The 17,070-nt window shown below is 41.9% G+C and overlaps 1 protein-coding gene across 2 annotated transcripts in view; it reads right to left on the bottom strand.

Moving 5' to 3' along the window:
• Positions 1-17,070, bottom strand: part of LOC123753846 (uncharacterized) — a 123,914-nt gene that overhangs the window by 57,460 nt on the left and 49,384 nt on the right. For both annotated transcript variants that reach the window (XM_069316542.1, XM_069316541.1), the window contains exon 4: positions 1,060-1,281. In XM_069316542.1, coding sequence (XP_069172643.1) covers positions 1,060-1,281 — 222 coding nt within the window. The remainder of the gene's footprint in view (positions 1-1,059; positions 1,282-17,070) is intronic.

Here is a 17,070-nt window from a genome sequence, read left to right on the forward strand (position 1 = left end):
TTATGTGAATTGCTTCAAGAATTTGTAATCTTCTTGCATCTTGGGTTTTGTCTATTATACAGGTATTTTTGTTCAACATTTCTCTTGTTAGGGTGATGTCATGGGCTTGTCTCATGTGATTCCTAGGGGCACCGGATTGAAGATGGCATGTCAAACGCCTCGTCACCTTGGTCGACGTCATACCTATGTACTTAGATTGAAGGTTACATCCTTCGTGGGGGCAAGTGTACATGTATACAACGTTTGACTGCTGTAGAGGGTTCTCCGTCGGCTTCGGGCTGTTTTTGATAAGGAGTTCGGAAGTCTTCTTGGTTTTGTAGAATATTATCAGGTTTATGTTTTGGTGAACATATAAAAGAGGAAAGAATAATGAAAGAAATAATCCGTAAAGGAGTAAAAAGCATTACTCCTAACCAAAATGTGGTTCTCCATTTTCCAAGTCTATCTTTCTATTGTTGAAGTCACCTATGGTTAACAGTTTAGATTCCGTCCTGAAGGCAATAGAAGCTGCTCTCTTTAATATGTTAATGATTGTCATGTTGTTCCTGTCATACTCATGTCTGGGTCTTGAGCCATGTAAGATCTTGCATTTTTTGATATTATTAAGTATTTGTGGTAGCATTTATGTAGAGTTGAAGACTACCTGGACTATAAAATTAGTTATGAAAACAAGGACGTGGTAGTAATGGATACAAAAATAAGGTATGTTAACCTTTATATGGACACAATTGAAAAAATAACAATAATATCACAGTAATAATAATAATATTATTGAGAAATTTCAGTTGAAGCAAAGTGAGAATACCCAGGTCACTGGTTCGAATTCCCACATTGCTCCAATTGATTTTTCATTAATATATATAAAAGTATTGCGATTTCCTTGTGTAAACATATTATTATCATTATTATTACTTTTATTATTATTATAAAAAAATATAACTGCAACAAAAGATGAGTGTTGCTAGATATATACGGTCGCCTTCCATGTAATTTAATGAAGCGAGAGTAATAACTTCCGGATTATTAAAAGTGTTACAAGCAGTACTTAGTTAAACTCACCAACATGTGTTCCATTGGGCACAAGGAAGGTGTAGAGACCACCTCGTCCCCGCTCATCCAACACAGTTAGACTTAGGGTGTGGCCGATGATGTCAATTGGGAAGAAAGGGCAATCCCAGCGGATGTCATCCTGGAGTGGCAGGGATATGTTTTGGACGTCCACAACACGACAAAGATTCCCATTATTTATTCGCATGTAGTCTTGGAAAAAGAATGTTATACCTGGAAGGTACGTAAAATATATTTAACTAATTTACATATTTATCTATATATATACAAGAAGGTAAATTTGGTTTATGAGAGTACATAGCATTGATTTTTTACATTGTTGTAAAGTCACTAACACGCATAGTGTTTCGAGCAGTTCCTTGATCTAACAGATAATTTTAAGTAGGTAATTTGTAGCAAAAATTGAAGACTTAACCAGTACATTGAAAAAAAATTAATAGGTACATTATAGTAAAATTTGAGGGTTATAAACAAGTGCATTGTAGCATAATATGAGGATTATTAATAGATACAAAAACAAGAGGAAGCTCTCAACAAAATGAATGTATCAGTACTTTAATCGCCCAACATTCTGTGTCCCAGGATGAACAAGACCAGCAAAAGTTGCTGGACTCTGTTATTATATCATCTTCAGACATCCCAGTGGAAAGTGAAGGTGAGAAGGATATCGCCATAGTACATGCTATCATAAAAGACCAACTGCACATTGAGGTCAGCAAAACAGACATAATTGCTGCCTACAGAATAGGCAAAAAGAATCTAGCAAGATTAACCCAAAGAAAAATTTGCCGCAAACTAACTACCCAGTCCCTAAAATCTGATTGTCCAGGCTGCTGTATTTTCTAAAAGGGGGATTTACATCAACGAGTGCTTGACTAGAAAAAGACAGGAACTCTTCTGCCGCCTGCGACAAATCCGGAATCAAAACCAAGATGTGATCCATCAATGCTTTGCGAGAGATGGAATGATATAAGTGAGGAAAACATCTACAGGTAAAATATTTACAAGTGCAAATGAGGATAACCTCAATGAATTCATGACCCAATGTACTTTGTCTCACCTGATAAACCATATCAAAGCCTCATCTTAATTAACCCTCATTGTCACCAAGTGCAGGCTAGGTAACCTAGGTTTCCTTGTTACCTTGGTGTCCTAGCCTCTCCATACTCCCTTGCTCCATTGTACCCCTGGCTTTGCCTGTGTCTCCTAGTGCAAATTATTACTTTCAGTGTACCTGAAAGCAAGCTACCTCATTTTTGTATAGTTTGTATATTTTTTATATCTAGAGCTTTTTTATAATTGCCTTTTTTGGCTTTTTTTTTACCATCAAACAACCCTCTTATGCAGACTTGTATAGTCCTAGAACTAAACCTCTTATCTAGTGTCTATGCCAATCATCACTTTAATGATCAAAATTACAGGTATTATTCAGCACATGATGTAAACAATTTATTAACACATAATTACAATGTTTCTGTAATTAACTTGAATGTAAGATCTCTAAGCAAACACTTTGATATAACAAAGGAGATATAACATTCTCCTTTGTTATACTTACTGAAACGTTGTTAAAAGAGGATGCTACACAACACTTTAATATACCAAACTACTCAGGAATTCACAACTGTCGACCAATTCAGAGAGGTGGTGGTAGTGCTCTTTACTACCACCAAGAACTGACATGCTTAAAAGTAATTAGAACTAGAGACTCTTGTGAAGATTATATCTTTGCCCGTTTCAGAGTCAAGGGTGCCGAGGCTGTCCTGACTGTGGGAGCAGTCTACAGAATTCCTGACACTGATGTGTATGAATTCAACTCTAACTTTAGAAATCTAATACTAGAGAACAGACTTAACAAAAACCAACTAATAATTTCGGGTGATTTTAATAATGACCTCTGTGAGGCTGATAACCCTCATGATGCTAATTTCCTCAACTGTATGAATTTCTACTTCCTCATACCCTTAATCACTAGACCTACTAGAATCACTGATACGACTCCCTCTGCGCTTGACCACATCTGGACTAACATAATCTCTCCACTTAATTCAGGGATAAACACTAACAGGACTACAGACCATTACCCCATGTTTCTCCTAACCAACATTAATAAACCACCTCTAGATACAAGGAAGATAAGCTTTAGGCTGCACAATGAAACTTATATAAGAAACTTTATTGTTGCTGCTGCTAATATCAACTGGGAGACTGAATTAGGTAACATAGTGAACATCAACCTAACAGTGCAAACATTTTTTCAGAAAAATCTAAGCCTCCACTATCCAATGCTAACGAAACAAGTCACAACTAAAAGGTTAAGCAATCCATGGCATACAAATGGTATACTTAAATCTATTAATAAAAAAACATGACCATGAGAATCAGTATAGGTTAGGAGTTGTCTCCATAGAAGTTTCAAAGATTTACTCATCAGTGCTGTCTAAAATAATTCGGAGAGCTAAATAAAATACTATGAAAATAAATTGAACCAAATTAAGGGTAACATTTAGAAAACATGGAGTGCTATTTTCCAAATATTAGGATCAAAAAAGATTTTGAATAAAAAGTAAGTATATAAATATCAAAAGAAGGCACCAAACCGGGAAGGCTATGTAGCACCACCAAATGTGTGATCAGTAATCAAAGGACGTTAAATATTACCAAGGATGCCAATACAAAAACAGAAGCTCATAAGGTGAATGATATCAAAAGTATCAAATTCACCAAGGATTCTATCGAGGGACAATTGATCACGAGGGACGGTCGGAAAGCAAGACAAACGCTCGTTCTGGAAGTCAGGACATTCAACAAGAATGTGTATGACTGTAAGAGGAACAATGAAATTTGGACAATAAGGAGCAGGGCGGCACTCCATTAAGTGAATGTGCGTTAAACGTGTATGGACAATACGTAACCTAGTCAGAGCCGTTTCCCACCGCCGGTTATGGTGGTAGGAAGAAGGCCACAGGGACACACGACCCTTAAGAGTACGCAGTTTGTTACCAATAACAGAAGACCAGCAACCCTTCCAATGGGCAAGGATGGAGGAATGAATAACTGGGTAAAAGTCGGAATACGGAATACCTTTATGGGAGATGAGACAAGTACGGATAGCTTCCTTAGCGGCAGCATCCGCATGCACATTTAAAGAGACGCCAACATGGCTGGGAACCCAGCAAAAGTCTACCGACTTAAATTTACTGGAGATCAGAAACAGCCAATGTTGAATCTCAATGACCACCGGGTGCACCGGATTAAAGGACCCTAAAGCCATGAGGGTACTACGAGAGCCAACTACCACCACAAAGGAGGATTGACAACAAGAAAGCAGGAGACGAAGAGCATAGAGAATAGCATTAAGTTCTGCTGTGAAGATACTAGTCTCTAGAGGGAGGCGACACATATAAGTATGGTCAGGAAAAACAACAGAGTAGCCCACACCGTCAGCAGACTTAGACCCATCGGTGAAGAGGGAAACGGAGTGGTCGTGTGAAGAAAAGTGTTCAAGGAAAAGGCATTTCAGGACCGTAGGAGGGGTAAAAGCTTTAGTGATGCAGGTCAGGGAAGTACAAAATTTGGGAAAGGGGACCCTCCACGGGGGCAAGGATGGACCAATACGAGGAGAAACATTAGTAAGACGAACCAAAAGAGACTCTTGTAAGCGAGACAAACGGACAAAAAGAGGAAAGTGGTGAAGAGGAACATGAACCACAGGAGGGGTAAAAGTCAAAGCACGACAGAGGCGAGAGTGAGGATGTTGTAAGGACCGCGCAAAATAGCGATGACAGTAGCGATAATAGTAATATTATTATTATTGGAGAGAGAGGAAGCCAGTGTCAACGTACAAACTGAGAGTAGGAGTGGAATGAAAGGCACCAGAGCCAGAGCCGAGGCACAACCCAGTATGGTGCAAAGGATCAAGACGGTGAAGAGTAGAAGGAGAAGCAGAACATTATGAAGGGAAACCACAATCGAGTTTAGACAGGACGAGAGAGGAATGCAAATAGATGAGCGTGCACCTATCCCTACCCAAAGAAGTATGGGACAAAACCTTAAGGAGGTTAAGGGCCTTAGAGCATTCAACTCGGAGGTAAGAGATATGGGGCGACCAGGACAAACGAGTGTCAAAGAATAATCCTAAAAGCTTCGTGGAATCTTTGTACACAAGGAGATGACCATAAAGCGACAAAGAGAGACAAAGAACGACCCGCTTCCGAGTTAAAGTCATAGCACAAATTTTGGTTGGAGAGAACTTGAAGCCATGATTGGTGGCACAAGATGACACGGCATCAATCGCAAGTTGAAGCCGCCGTTGAAGGAGAGGCGAATCATCACCTCGACGGCAAAGAATAAGATCATCAACATAAAGAGCGGAGAAGATACCAGAAGGGAGGGAGGAAAGAAGACCATTGAGGGCAACCAGAAAAAGAGTAGTGCTCAGAATACTACCTTGGGGCACACCTTCGTACTGCCGAAGAGAGGCAGAGAGAGTGTGGCACCAAGCCTGACTCTAAAGGAACGATGAGAGAGGAAGCTTTGGAGGAAGAGAGGGAGATTACCACGAAGGCCAAAAGAACGAAGTTGGGACAGAATATGGTATCTCCATGCCATGCCATAAGTCTTTTCCAGGTCAAATTGGACAGCAACAATGGAGGTCTTCGCAGCAAAAGCAGTACGTATATAGACCTCCAAGTTCACCAGGACATCAGTCGTGCTGCAGCTCTTGCGAAAACCAAATTGAGAAGGAGAGAGGTGGCGATGGTGTTCCAAGAACCACATCAGACAAATATTTACCATATGCTCAAAGAGTTTGCAGACACAACTCATGAGGGCAATAGGGCGGAAGTCCATAGGGGAAGTACCGAGAGACCCTGGTTTCCGAATAGGGAGTATAACGGCATCGAGCCAGTCCTCAGGAACTGATGACGACTCCCAGACCTGGTTATACAGACTCAGTAAACACTGAGATGTATACGGAGGGAGATAGTAAAGCATCTCATATTGAATGTCATCCGAGCCTGCTGCCATAGATCCGCAGAGGGCCAGGGCAAACTGAAGTTCAGAAAGAGAGATAGGATCGCTATAAGGAAAACGGAGATGAGTGTGGAAATCTAAGGGATGAGATTCAAGAACAGGCTTACAAAGAAGGAAGGATTGACGAAGATGAGAACCAGAGCTAATAGTAGAAAAGTGGGAACCCAGTTAGGTTGCGACGTGCACTGGGTCCGCCACAAGATTACCACGGAGGTGGAGAACCGGCGAGACATTGGGAACGAACTTACCCACAATCTTATGGATCTTCTTCCAGATCTGCGGCAGAGGAGTATCGGACATAATGGCGGAAACATAAGATTTCTAACTCTCACGTTTAGCTGTATGGATGGTCCTATGGGCCATCGCACTTGCCTTCCGAAACAAAACAAAAGAATCAGCCATGTGCCGGCGTCGGTGTTTCTTCCAGGCTGCATGCTTAGAGCGGACAGCCAGAGCACAGTCCGCATTCCACCAGAGAATGCACTTGCGCATGCCTCGGGAGGTAGAGTGAGGAATAGAGCGGAGGGCATCGTCGAAGATGGTGTTATGAAAAAGGAGGAGGGCGAGTGAAAGAGGCAGAGAGGAGCGGTCAGAGAGAGCAGCATGGAGGATGAATAGGTTCCAGTCAGCCTTGGCAAACTGCCACCTAGGGAAGGAGAGGGGAGGGTGGAAAGAGAAAAAGGAAACGAGGATGGGGAAATGATCACTGTTATGGAGGTCATCAAGAACCCCCACGTGAAATCTAAGTAAAGGGACGACGAGCAAAGAGGAAGATCAAAACAGGAAAGGGTGCAAGTCCGAGAGTACACATGAGTGGGCTCACCAGAATTCAGAAGAGATAGGGAAGAAGCAAGGAGGAACAGTTCAAGAAGGCGGTCTCTGGTGTTTGTCAGAACATCACCCCAGAGGCTATGTCGACAGTTGAAATCACCCAAAAGGAGCACCAGCTTTGGCAAGGAGTCCAGGAGGTGCTTAAGATCAGGAAGGGAAAGCGGGACATTAGGGGGAAGATAAATGGAACAGACTGTATACCATTAACCCACAAAAACCCGGCCAGCAGAACAATTGATAAGTGATGGAAGAAGGAGGGGGGAGGGGACAAAGGGAATATCAGAAGAAATTAAGAGAGCAGTAGAGTTATGGGCCCCAGCAAAAGCTGGGGTGTGGGGGGGGGGGGGAGGGAAAAAGAAAGGAATAATCACGGAAGTGACCAGGACGAGCACCATGCTTTGGTTCCTGGAGACAAACACAAAGTGGTGAAACTGTGTAATTAGAAGTCTGAGTTCATGGAAGTTGGCATAAAATCCACGAATATTCAACTGAAGAATAGACATTATCAAAGAGAAAGGACAGTAACAGAGAACAATAAGGAAACAAAGGTAAAGAAGAACACTGTTTATTCTGTTTATTAAAGAATTTCAGGATCAGGGTCAGGATCAGGAGCAGGGTCAGCAAAATCAGGGTTAGGGGGCATGGGTAAACTGAGTAAGGATGGAGGGAAGGGAGTGGGAGGACAGACCAGAGGTGGATTGACGGGGTCCAGAGGAGGAGGAGACAACTGAAAGGGGTAGTCAAGGACAGCAGGAGGAGGGGGGGGGGGGGGTAGAAATAAGGGAGAGCACCTCACCAAGGGCAGCAACCGAGAGGGAATCGGTGGCGAAAGAAACCTCCATATCTGGTACAGGGGGCCCGACCATTGAAATGGGAGGGGATGTAGTGATAGAGTCAGAGGGAGGGGGCGAGGAAGAAAGCAATGCCTTCTTACCCGCTGGGGAAGAAGGAGAGGAGCCAAGCTTACGTTTCTGACTCGAAGAGACAGGCGTTCCAGTAACAACGTACCGGGCGACAGACTCAATGGTCTCAGCAAGAGAAGAGGAACAGGAGCAAACAACACGAAGATTGCTGGGAGGATGATGGACATCAGCCTGGACAGACAGGCGGCGTGGAGGGTCAAGAGACTGGGGGGGAGGGTTGGGAAGAAAGAGTGGGGGAGATGGAAAAGAAGACATAGGAGACATGGTGGACTGGGTATGAAGGGGAGAAAACTCCAGATGGAGAACTAGGAGGGAGACCTTTCGGGACAGGACGCAAAAGAATAGGGGGGGGGGGTGGAGGGTGTGTTTGGGTCTAAGGCCTGGAAATGGTTGTGAGACTGAGGAAGGTAGGAAGGACGAGGAGAGGTAGAATGCAACACGCGAGCATAGGATACGCCCGCAAAAGGGAAGAGAAGATGAACTTGGTGTCTCACTTCAGGAAAAGGCTGACGATCACAGTGTTTCAAGTTGAGGATGGCTTCCTCGAGTTTGTAGTGTAAACACGAGCGTGAGAAGATAGGGTGGGCCTCGCCACAATTGAAGCAATGAGCCTGGGGAGAAGTGCACTCGGACTTAGAATGATCATCGTCCCCACACATGGGGCATTGATACACAGTACTTGTACACTTGAGGACACCGTGCCCAAACTTCCAACACTTACTGCAAAGTCTAGGAGAGGGAATGTACTCCTGAAACAGAGCATCTGGCACTGGCAAGAATAATAGAGGGCGGAAGAGCCCTACTATCAAAGGTAATTTTTACAACTCGAAGGGGCTGACGGCGACGACCACGAGGGGGTCGAGTAAACGTGTCCACCTGGAGGACAGATGGCCTTGGGCTTCGAGGATATGTTTAATATCCTCATGGCAGTCTTTGAGGTCCCTAACAGCAGTTACAACATGAAGTAGGAGGAGAAAAGTGCAATCACTGGCCTTTAACCAAGCATTTTGGGATACCCGAACAGGGGTCTCCCCAATGTAGGACAAAGCGGCTAAGCGAGTAGCTGCAGCCTGAGAAGGAGCAGCGACGACACGTGTACCATAACTGGTGGGGTTAAAAGTAACAGAGGCATCTACTGAATCAACAGAATGTTTATTGAGGGAGAAATCGTCAGGAGGAGTAGAATCCAGATGGCGGAGATCAAAGTATTGAGCCCATGTAGCAGGACCAAACAAGGTGTTGTAAGTATTAGTATGGGAAGGGATTGTGCGAGTGCGGCCGTAGCGAGGACGGCGTTGAGAACCTCCAGAGTGGGAGGGGGTAAAAGACACAGTAGTCACAATGAGAGACGGGGCCATGCCAAGGGGGCGAGGTGGTCACCACTGGGGGCTAGGAACTCGACCCTATCTCAGAAGAGGGAGAGGAACTGAGGGGAGTAGTCAGGAAAGTCAAAGGAGGAGCAAGGTCGGGGCCCAATGCAGCGGGGGCTACAGAGCCTGGTCTTCCAACACAGTCCGACTCGGGGGCTTGGTCGCCAACCCCACGAGCCTGAGAAGGTACGAGGGAAACATTATCTGACATAAAACGAGGAAAGACTTTCATTCACGAATGTGCCCCCACACCCACCATGGAGCCACAATTAGAGCCAGGACGCCCAACAAGAGACATGTTGCTGATCTTGCCGGAGCCCCCCAGGGGTGCGTCGTGAGTATACGCCCTATAAACGCCATCTTAAGAACCGTCAATCCGTTGAGATTGGGTTCAGTGACGAAAGGAGGATTGACAATAAAAGGGTCCCCCTCGTTCGAGACATTGGGTACTACAGTTCTACGGGTGCAAGAGTATGCCTCCCCAAACACCCGGACGTCAAAATAAAAGAAGGCTGAAAGAAGAATCAAAACAGGCTAAAGGTCGGCGGGAGATAACCATGAGAAAGGAGAAGAGGGGGGAGAAAAACGAAACAGAAGGAAAAGGAAAAGTTGCCTAGCATAATTAGAGAGGACAGCACCAGGAGCACAAGGCTACAAAAGGACAGAGGACTGTCCCAAGGAGCATCACACTCCGGCAGCTGCCCACCAAGCCCCTCTCACGAACTGGACAGGTTTTGAATAAAAAAACAATACTCCTATCCAATGACGATGGTGTGCTTTCAGCCTCTGACACGGCCATTGAATTCATCCTTTCTTTCAGTTCCTTTCATCTATTGGCACATCCCTTGCACATGTATCCCATCCTCCCTACCTAATGTTAAGGACTACCTTACGGGTAACTATCCAGAGTCTCTGTACCTAACTCCCGCTAATTCAACTGATGTTAATGAGATAATCCTTTCTTTTAAAACAAAGTCAATTGCCCTTGCTGAGATACCAACTCGAATTTACCAAAGATCCTCTAGATTTCTTACTTCAGCCTTTGCATTGCTCTACAACAAATTACTTGAACTCCGAACCTTTCCGAATATTCTAAAAAAAAAGCGAGAGTAACCCTAGTCCATAAATGTGGTGATTTCAATGATGTTAATAATTTCAGACCTATATAAATTCTGCCAACCTTGTCAAAAATGTTTGAAAAGTTAATTTACAAGTTGCTTTACTCTTATCTGGCCAAACACAATATACTTAGCTTTTGCCAATATGGCTTCAGACCCCAGAAAAGCACTAACAATGCGCTGTTAGTGTGATTAACTTGATACATGCAGCTCCTGATAAAACTGAATTCCATGTTGGATTATTTGTTGACCATCATAAGGCTTTTGACACTCAGCCACCATAACCTTTTTCTTAAATGACATCATTATGGAGTCAGAGCTCACTCCTTCCAATACCTTCAGTTTTACCTTACTGACAGGCTCCAGTATGTTTCTGTGAATAATTCCATTTCTCCCACCCTACCCCATCAACATTGGTGTTCCACAGGGCAGCATATTTGGCTCTCTCCTCTTTCTCATCTACATTAATGACCTTACAAATGCCCCTCAACACCTCAAACCAATTTTATTTGCTGATGACACAACCTTCATTTTCTCCAGTCCTAACCCTCTTGCTCTGAATGTTACAGTAAATACTAAACTAAATAAAGTCCATCTTTGGCTAACTGCTAACAAACTCACCCTGAGCATTGACAAAACCTTATATATTTTGTTTGGTAATAAATCCTCAGATTAAATTAATCTAAGAATAAACAATATCCAGATTAATAACCAAGTAGATGGTAAATTCCTTGGTGTTCTCATCGATAACAAGTTGAATTTCCAGGGACACATTCTAAATATAGAAAAAAAAAGTTTCTAAAACTGTTGGCATTCTTTCTAAGATCAGATATTATGTACCTCACCCTGCCCTGGTGACGCTCTGATACTCTCTCATCTATCCATAACTCAACTATGGTATTTATACTTGGGGTTCTACTATGCAAAATAATCTATGTCCTCTAATTACTCAACAGAAATCTGCTATTAGAACGATATCAAACTCTGGTTCCAGACAGCATTCGGTGCCCTTACTTAAATCTTTGAATATGTTAGATATTAAGTCACTGCACATCCTCTCAAGTTTACTCTATATATTTAAAACTCTGAACTGTAATGCCAATCCCGACCTTAAATGCTTCCTAGAAGGTTGTAACAGAACCCATGGGCACCACACCCGAAACAAATACCTATTTGATATCATAAGAGTGCGCCACAACCAAACTAGAAATTGCTCTACAAATCAAGGGACCCAGAATGTGGAATGACCTTCAAAATCATGTCGAAGGCTGTACTTCTCTCAACCAGTTTAAGAGAAAAATTAAATACTATCTAATACACTCCATGTAACCTACCTTACCCCTTAATGTCAACCCTATGTCTTGCTATTTTCAAACAATACTGTTTGTTGACCAACTTGTCCCCTCCCTTTTTTTTCTTTTTTCGACACAATTTATGCTTTCTACTTTAGTATTAAGTTTTAGTCTAAGTGTTTTTTTCCCACACCTTGCCCAAAACGCTGTGTGTATTAGTGGCTTTAGGTATTGTCTAGCTAGCTCTTTAGGTATTGGTAGCTCTGTCTTTAAATCCAACATTATGTTTGTAACTCATCTTCTATGTATCCCCTTTTACCTGAATAAACATTTGAATTTGAATTTAAATTTTGAGGTACATTGTAGTAAAATCTGCTCCAACATAACAGCCATGATGTAAATTGATAGCAGTGATTACAATGGTGAAGTTGTATGCCTTAGGCCATATTGGGGGAGTAGGGTAGGATAAGATACAGTGCGGGTTTAATGCACTAGATAGAAAACCATGAGGATGAAATTAGGTATTTTTGGTTTTGCTTTTGAATTAGGCGTAGGTTGGACAGCTTTTTAATTCGTTGGGGAGTGAGTTCCATAGACTAGGTCCCATTATTTGCATAGAGTGTTTACTCAGATTTAGTTTGACTCTGGGGATAACAAAAAAAATATTTATTTCTCGGGTGATGATTATGGGTTCAATTACATCTGTCAAGGAAGAGTTTCAGATCAGGATTTGCATTTAGGACCTAAGTTTTGTACAGGTAAATGGCACCAGAGAATTTGTGGAGTGAGTTAATGTTTACATCTGATTTTAGAAAGTATAGTTAGTTTAGTTCATTTATTATGCAACCTAAACTCATTCTGTGGGCGGTAGTTTAAAGGGTTACAAAGGCACATAATGGACTCAGGGACTGAACCCCACAATTTATCTAGCTAAGCAAGTTACAATATTGATGAGCTAGTTACAAAATTCATACACATCGTTACATCAACAATGGGCTCGATCGACACCGACCACAAGTACAGTTTCTAAGTTAAGCAACTGACATATATGGAGAGCTAGTGTCACAATTGACATGTTTGTATTGCACATCACCCCCCATCCAGTGGGCAGCGGTGGATAGGTTACAATCACTCAGTTACTACCTTCAGTTAGCAAACTGGGGATATTTTGCTAAGATTTCTGGTAGCAGATCATTTTGAATGAAATATTTACACATCTCTGGAACATTTGTTATAGAATTGTCTCTGAATTCACGTATATTTTCGCACTCCATCACATAGTGACGGAGGGTGTGCGAATAATTTTGTTGACACAGTTTACATTTGATCAGGTCTACATCAGCAGATAATGAGAATTTCCAGAGATACTTGTAACTGAGTCTAAGCCGAGCAGTAGTCCCTACCGTTTTTGAGACTTTTTTGGCTACGTGTTGTATATGGGTACTGAAGTTATCTCTTGTGTTTAGTGTGAGTTTGTTAGTTGACATCCATGAGTTTTTCATGCATTATTTACAACATTATTTAATGTGTGTGGGTTGGGGTCTAAGTAGATGAGGGTAGTATCATCAGCAAATAGAATAGGTTTAAGAATGTTAGAGACATTTGGTAGATCATTGATGTATATAAGAAATTGGAGAGGTCCTAGGATGCTGCTTTGTGGCACTCCTATGGTTAATGGTAAAGTGGGGAAAGTTATATCATTGATGACTACATATTGGTGTCAGTCACTAATATAGGATCAAATATAGTTCAGGGCTAGGCCTCAGATTCAATAATGGTGAAGTTTAAGTAAGAGGTAGTTATGGTTTACAGTATAAAAGTCCTATCTCAGGTCAATGAAGAGGCCAATTGGAAACTATTTTTTTGTCAAGGGGCTGTGTAGATTATATCAAGCATATTAATAATTGCATAATTGGTACTCTTTTGCGAGCGGTAACTGACAGGGACTTAGTATGTTGAATTTTACGAGGTAGGAGTAGAGCTTTTTGTAAATATTTTTTTCAAATATTTTTAGTAATATAGGATGATTAGATATTGGTCTATAATTGTTTATGTCGCCGGATTGTATCCTTTATGAACTGGCGTACCTGTCGGGCTGACTAGTAAAAGGAGTAAAGAGTAAGGATAGCTGCCGGTGAGATATGTAGTAACATGTGTCTGGGCCTCTGAGATTTTTCTGGCAAGTTAGCACCAATTGATGAAAAGAAGCTATTGAATTCAGTTCATAATATCTAAGTAATATCTAAGTCTGTTGCAGGTGTGTAACCATCATTGAAGAGTTTTATCTGTTTGTTATGTGAGTGTTCTTTAGACCCTAGGATGTTAGAGATGGCTTTACATGTGAAACGCAATGCGTATTATTGGCTTTGTCTGAAAGTAAAAATACCAGTCTTATGTAATCTCACCAACCCAACGTGCCTTCTTACAAATACATTATTATTATTATTATTATTATTATTATTTTCCTTATTATATACTTTTCATATTTCCTTTTGCTTCTTTAAATCTATTCTCATAAAAGGAAGCTTTGGCTCTTCGTATTATATTCGTAAGCATTGATGAGTATCTTGACTTCTTCTTTTGAAACTAGGCCACTTTTATGTTTTTGTACCTTACATGTGGGGCATAAAAATCCACGTCACAACTACCAAATTGACGTCACTATTTTACAACAGATGGATGAAGGAAAGGACCTTCGAATCAGAATCCATCATTCACTAAAAGTTGCACATCAAATGGGGAGGGGCAGTAAAAAATGCTAACCAAACCCTTGGAATAATGAAGCGTACCTTCATCTTCAAGGAAAAGAAAGTAGTTTTTCAATTATATCGGTCTCTGGTGGGCCCCCCCCCTGGATTATTGCATCCAGCCATGGAGACCTCATCTTCAGAAAGACATAGCTGCTCTGGAAAAGGTGCAACACCGGGCAACAAAAATCATTCCAGAGCTTAGTCATCTCTCGTATCAAGAACGGTTAAGGGCTACAGGGTTAAGGGCACCACTGCAGACCAAGCATGACAGGGCGGATCTCATCGAAACCTTCAAAATGTAACAAACTAGGCTGTTGTAAGAATTATTCCAGAAGGTTCCAGAAGTTTCGTGTAGGGACCTGACCTCAACAACGCACATTCCTCTGGGGATTAGCAGGTCTGAGTCACAAATGGCGGGCGTCTCTGTTCATAGTTGCGTATAATGAATCATCCTATAGTATTCAGTAATTTAGAGAAATTAGCCTTTATTCATTTTGTATTAAAATTGTATTGTATAATATTACTGGGTGCAATATCAAGAGTATTCTAATTATTGAGTTAAGTCACCATCAGTGACGTCACGAATCAGATCTAAGTTGTAAGGCGGAGTGACCTGGCGGTCATAGGTCATCAGAGTTGACATGTCCACTATTTCTCAAAGTTCAAATAACCATTTTGGGGATCGGGAACAGCTCTGCCGTTAGATGCTTGTGTAATTTAATTTCAGTAAAATAATTCAACCAGTCTGGATCAATTCAGTACAAACAGAGGTTAATTGTTAAACTTAAGCCTTGCTAGTAACTTGGTAAAACTTAGACTATGCGGAACAATACTCTGCTCTGGGCTCCTGGAGCATCAGAGAGAGGAGAGATCAGTGTGGACTCGAGATCAACTGGGAGAGGTCAACCATCTTACCTCTCCCCCAAGACCAGCCCCAACATCTGAGCTGGTCGCCCAAGGTAGAGTTGCTTTATGAGTTCTTATAGGGATAGTCAATTCATTGCCGTTCAGGTCAAGTAGGGAGTGTTAACGTGACAGGGAGTGATAACCATTTAGATTTTGTTTTAGTTTTTCTTTTAATAAATTAATTAGTTAATATTCTGCATTTTTATTATTTCCATGTGTATGTTATATTTATGTGAAATTGTCCTGGTCACGTGGTCCACACGAGGCAGAGTTGAATTGGGCGCCGATTCTAACATCGAATCGGAATTCATCATTCCCGTTTAATTAATTCCACACTCAAGTTCCCAAGGTTATGTTATAGTGGGGATCAAGCCCCAAGGTTGATTAATTAGCATGATCGATCCAGACCTCGATCATTGCTCAGTGTTACTGGTCTGGTGGTGGCGGCGGAGGCGACTCTAGGGTGTTGCTCAAAGCCTATGTCACGTCATACGGGTTGTAGAATCCTAAGTCGGTCAATCGTCTTAGGACCACGTGGGGTGGAGTCGGCTTTAGTAAAAGTTTTGGAGTCCCTTGTAGAGAATAAAAAGTAAGAATACGGGTAGAGGGGGAGAAGAAGGAAAGATAATCAGAGGAAACCCTCCCCGTGTTACAAAAATGCTAAACAATGTGCATGATGTCAATCCGGATAGTTTCTTCAAAAGATCAGATGTAACACGAACGAGGAGCAACGGGTTCAAGTTCAACAAGCTACAATGCAGGACAGAAAACAAGAGATGCTTTTTCACCCAAAGGGTTGTAAACCCGTGGAATCGCCTTCCCGCCGAAGCTGTAAACGCTAAAACTCTGCTGGGTTTTATATACAACTAGAAAAGATTATAAGAGCAAATGGGGGACCTTTGACAAGCTGCCAGCTTCCTGTCCTCGTCGAGGCCACTAGATTAGTGACCCTCAGGTAAATTCAGGTGAATACTCTTCAGAGCAGCACTACAATGCTCTTCAGAGCAGCACTGCAATGCTCTTCAGAGCCGCACAACAATACTCTTCAAAGCAGCACTACAATACTCTTCAGAGCAGCAATACAATGCTCTTTAGAGAAGCACTACAATACTCTTCAGAGAAGCACTACACAACCCGTTCTCGCACTTTCGTATAGTCAATATTGACTTATTAAATACGTACATATGTGACATAGTAATTTATTGTGACTATTTTAATTTACCTTGAAAAGCTTCATAGCAAACACCGACCTTACCTAACCTTCTTAGTATGTTAAGATAAGCATACTTAACATACTAAGAAGGTTAGGTAAGGTCGGTGTTTTCTACGATGCTTTTCAAGGTAAACTAAAATAGTCACAATAAATTAGTATCTCACATATGCACTTATTTAATAAGTCAATATTGGCTGTAAGAAAGTGCGAGAATGGGTTGCACTACAATACTCTTCAGAGAAGCACTACAATGCTCTTCAGAGAAGCACTACAATACTCTTCAGAGAAGCACTGCAATACTCTTCAGAGAAGCACTACAATACTCTTCAGAACAGCAATACAATGTTCTTCAGAGAAGCACTACAATACTCTTCAGAGCAGTACTACAATACTCCTCACTGCAGCACTTCAATACTCCTCACTGCAGCACTACAATACTCCTCGCTGCAGCACTACAATACTCCTCACTGCAGCACTACAATACTCCTCACTGCATCACCACAATAGTCATCACTGCATCACCACAATAGTCTTCACTGCAGCACTACAATAGTCTTCACTGCAG

The sequence above is a fragment of the Procambarus clarkii genome, chromosome 84 (assembly GCF_040958095.1).
Source record: "Procambarus clarkii isolate CNS0578487 chromosome 84, FALCON_Pclarkii_2.0, whole genome shotgun sequence".
Taxonomy (NCBI): Eukaryota; Metazoa; Arthropoda; class Malacostraca; order Decapoda; family Cambaridae; genus Procambarus; species Procambarus clarkii.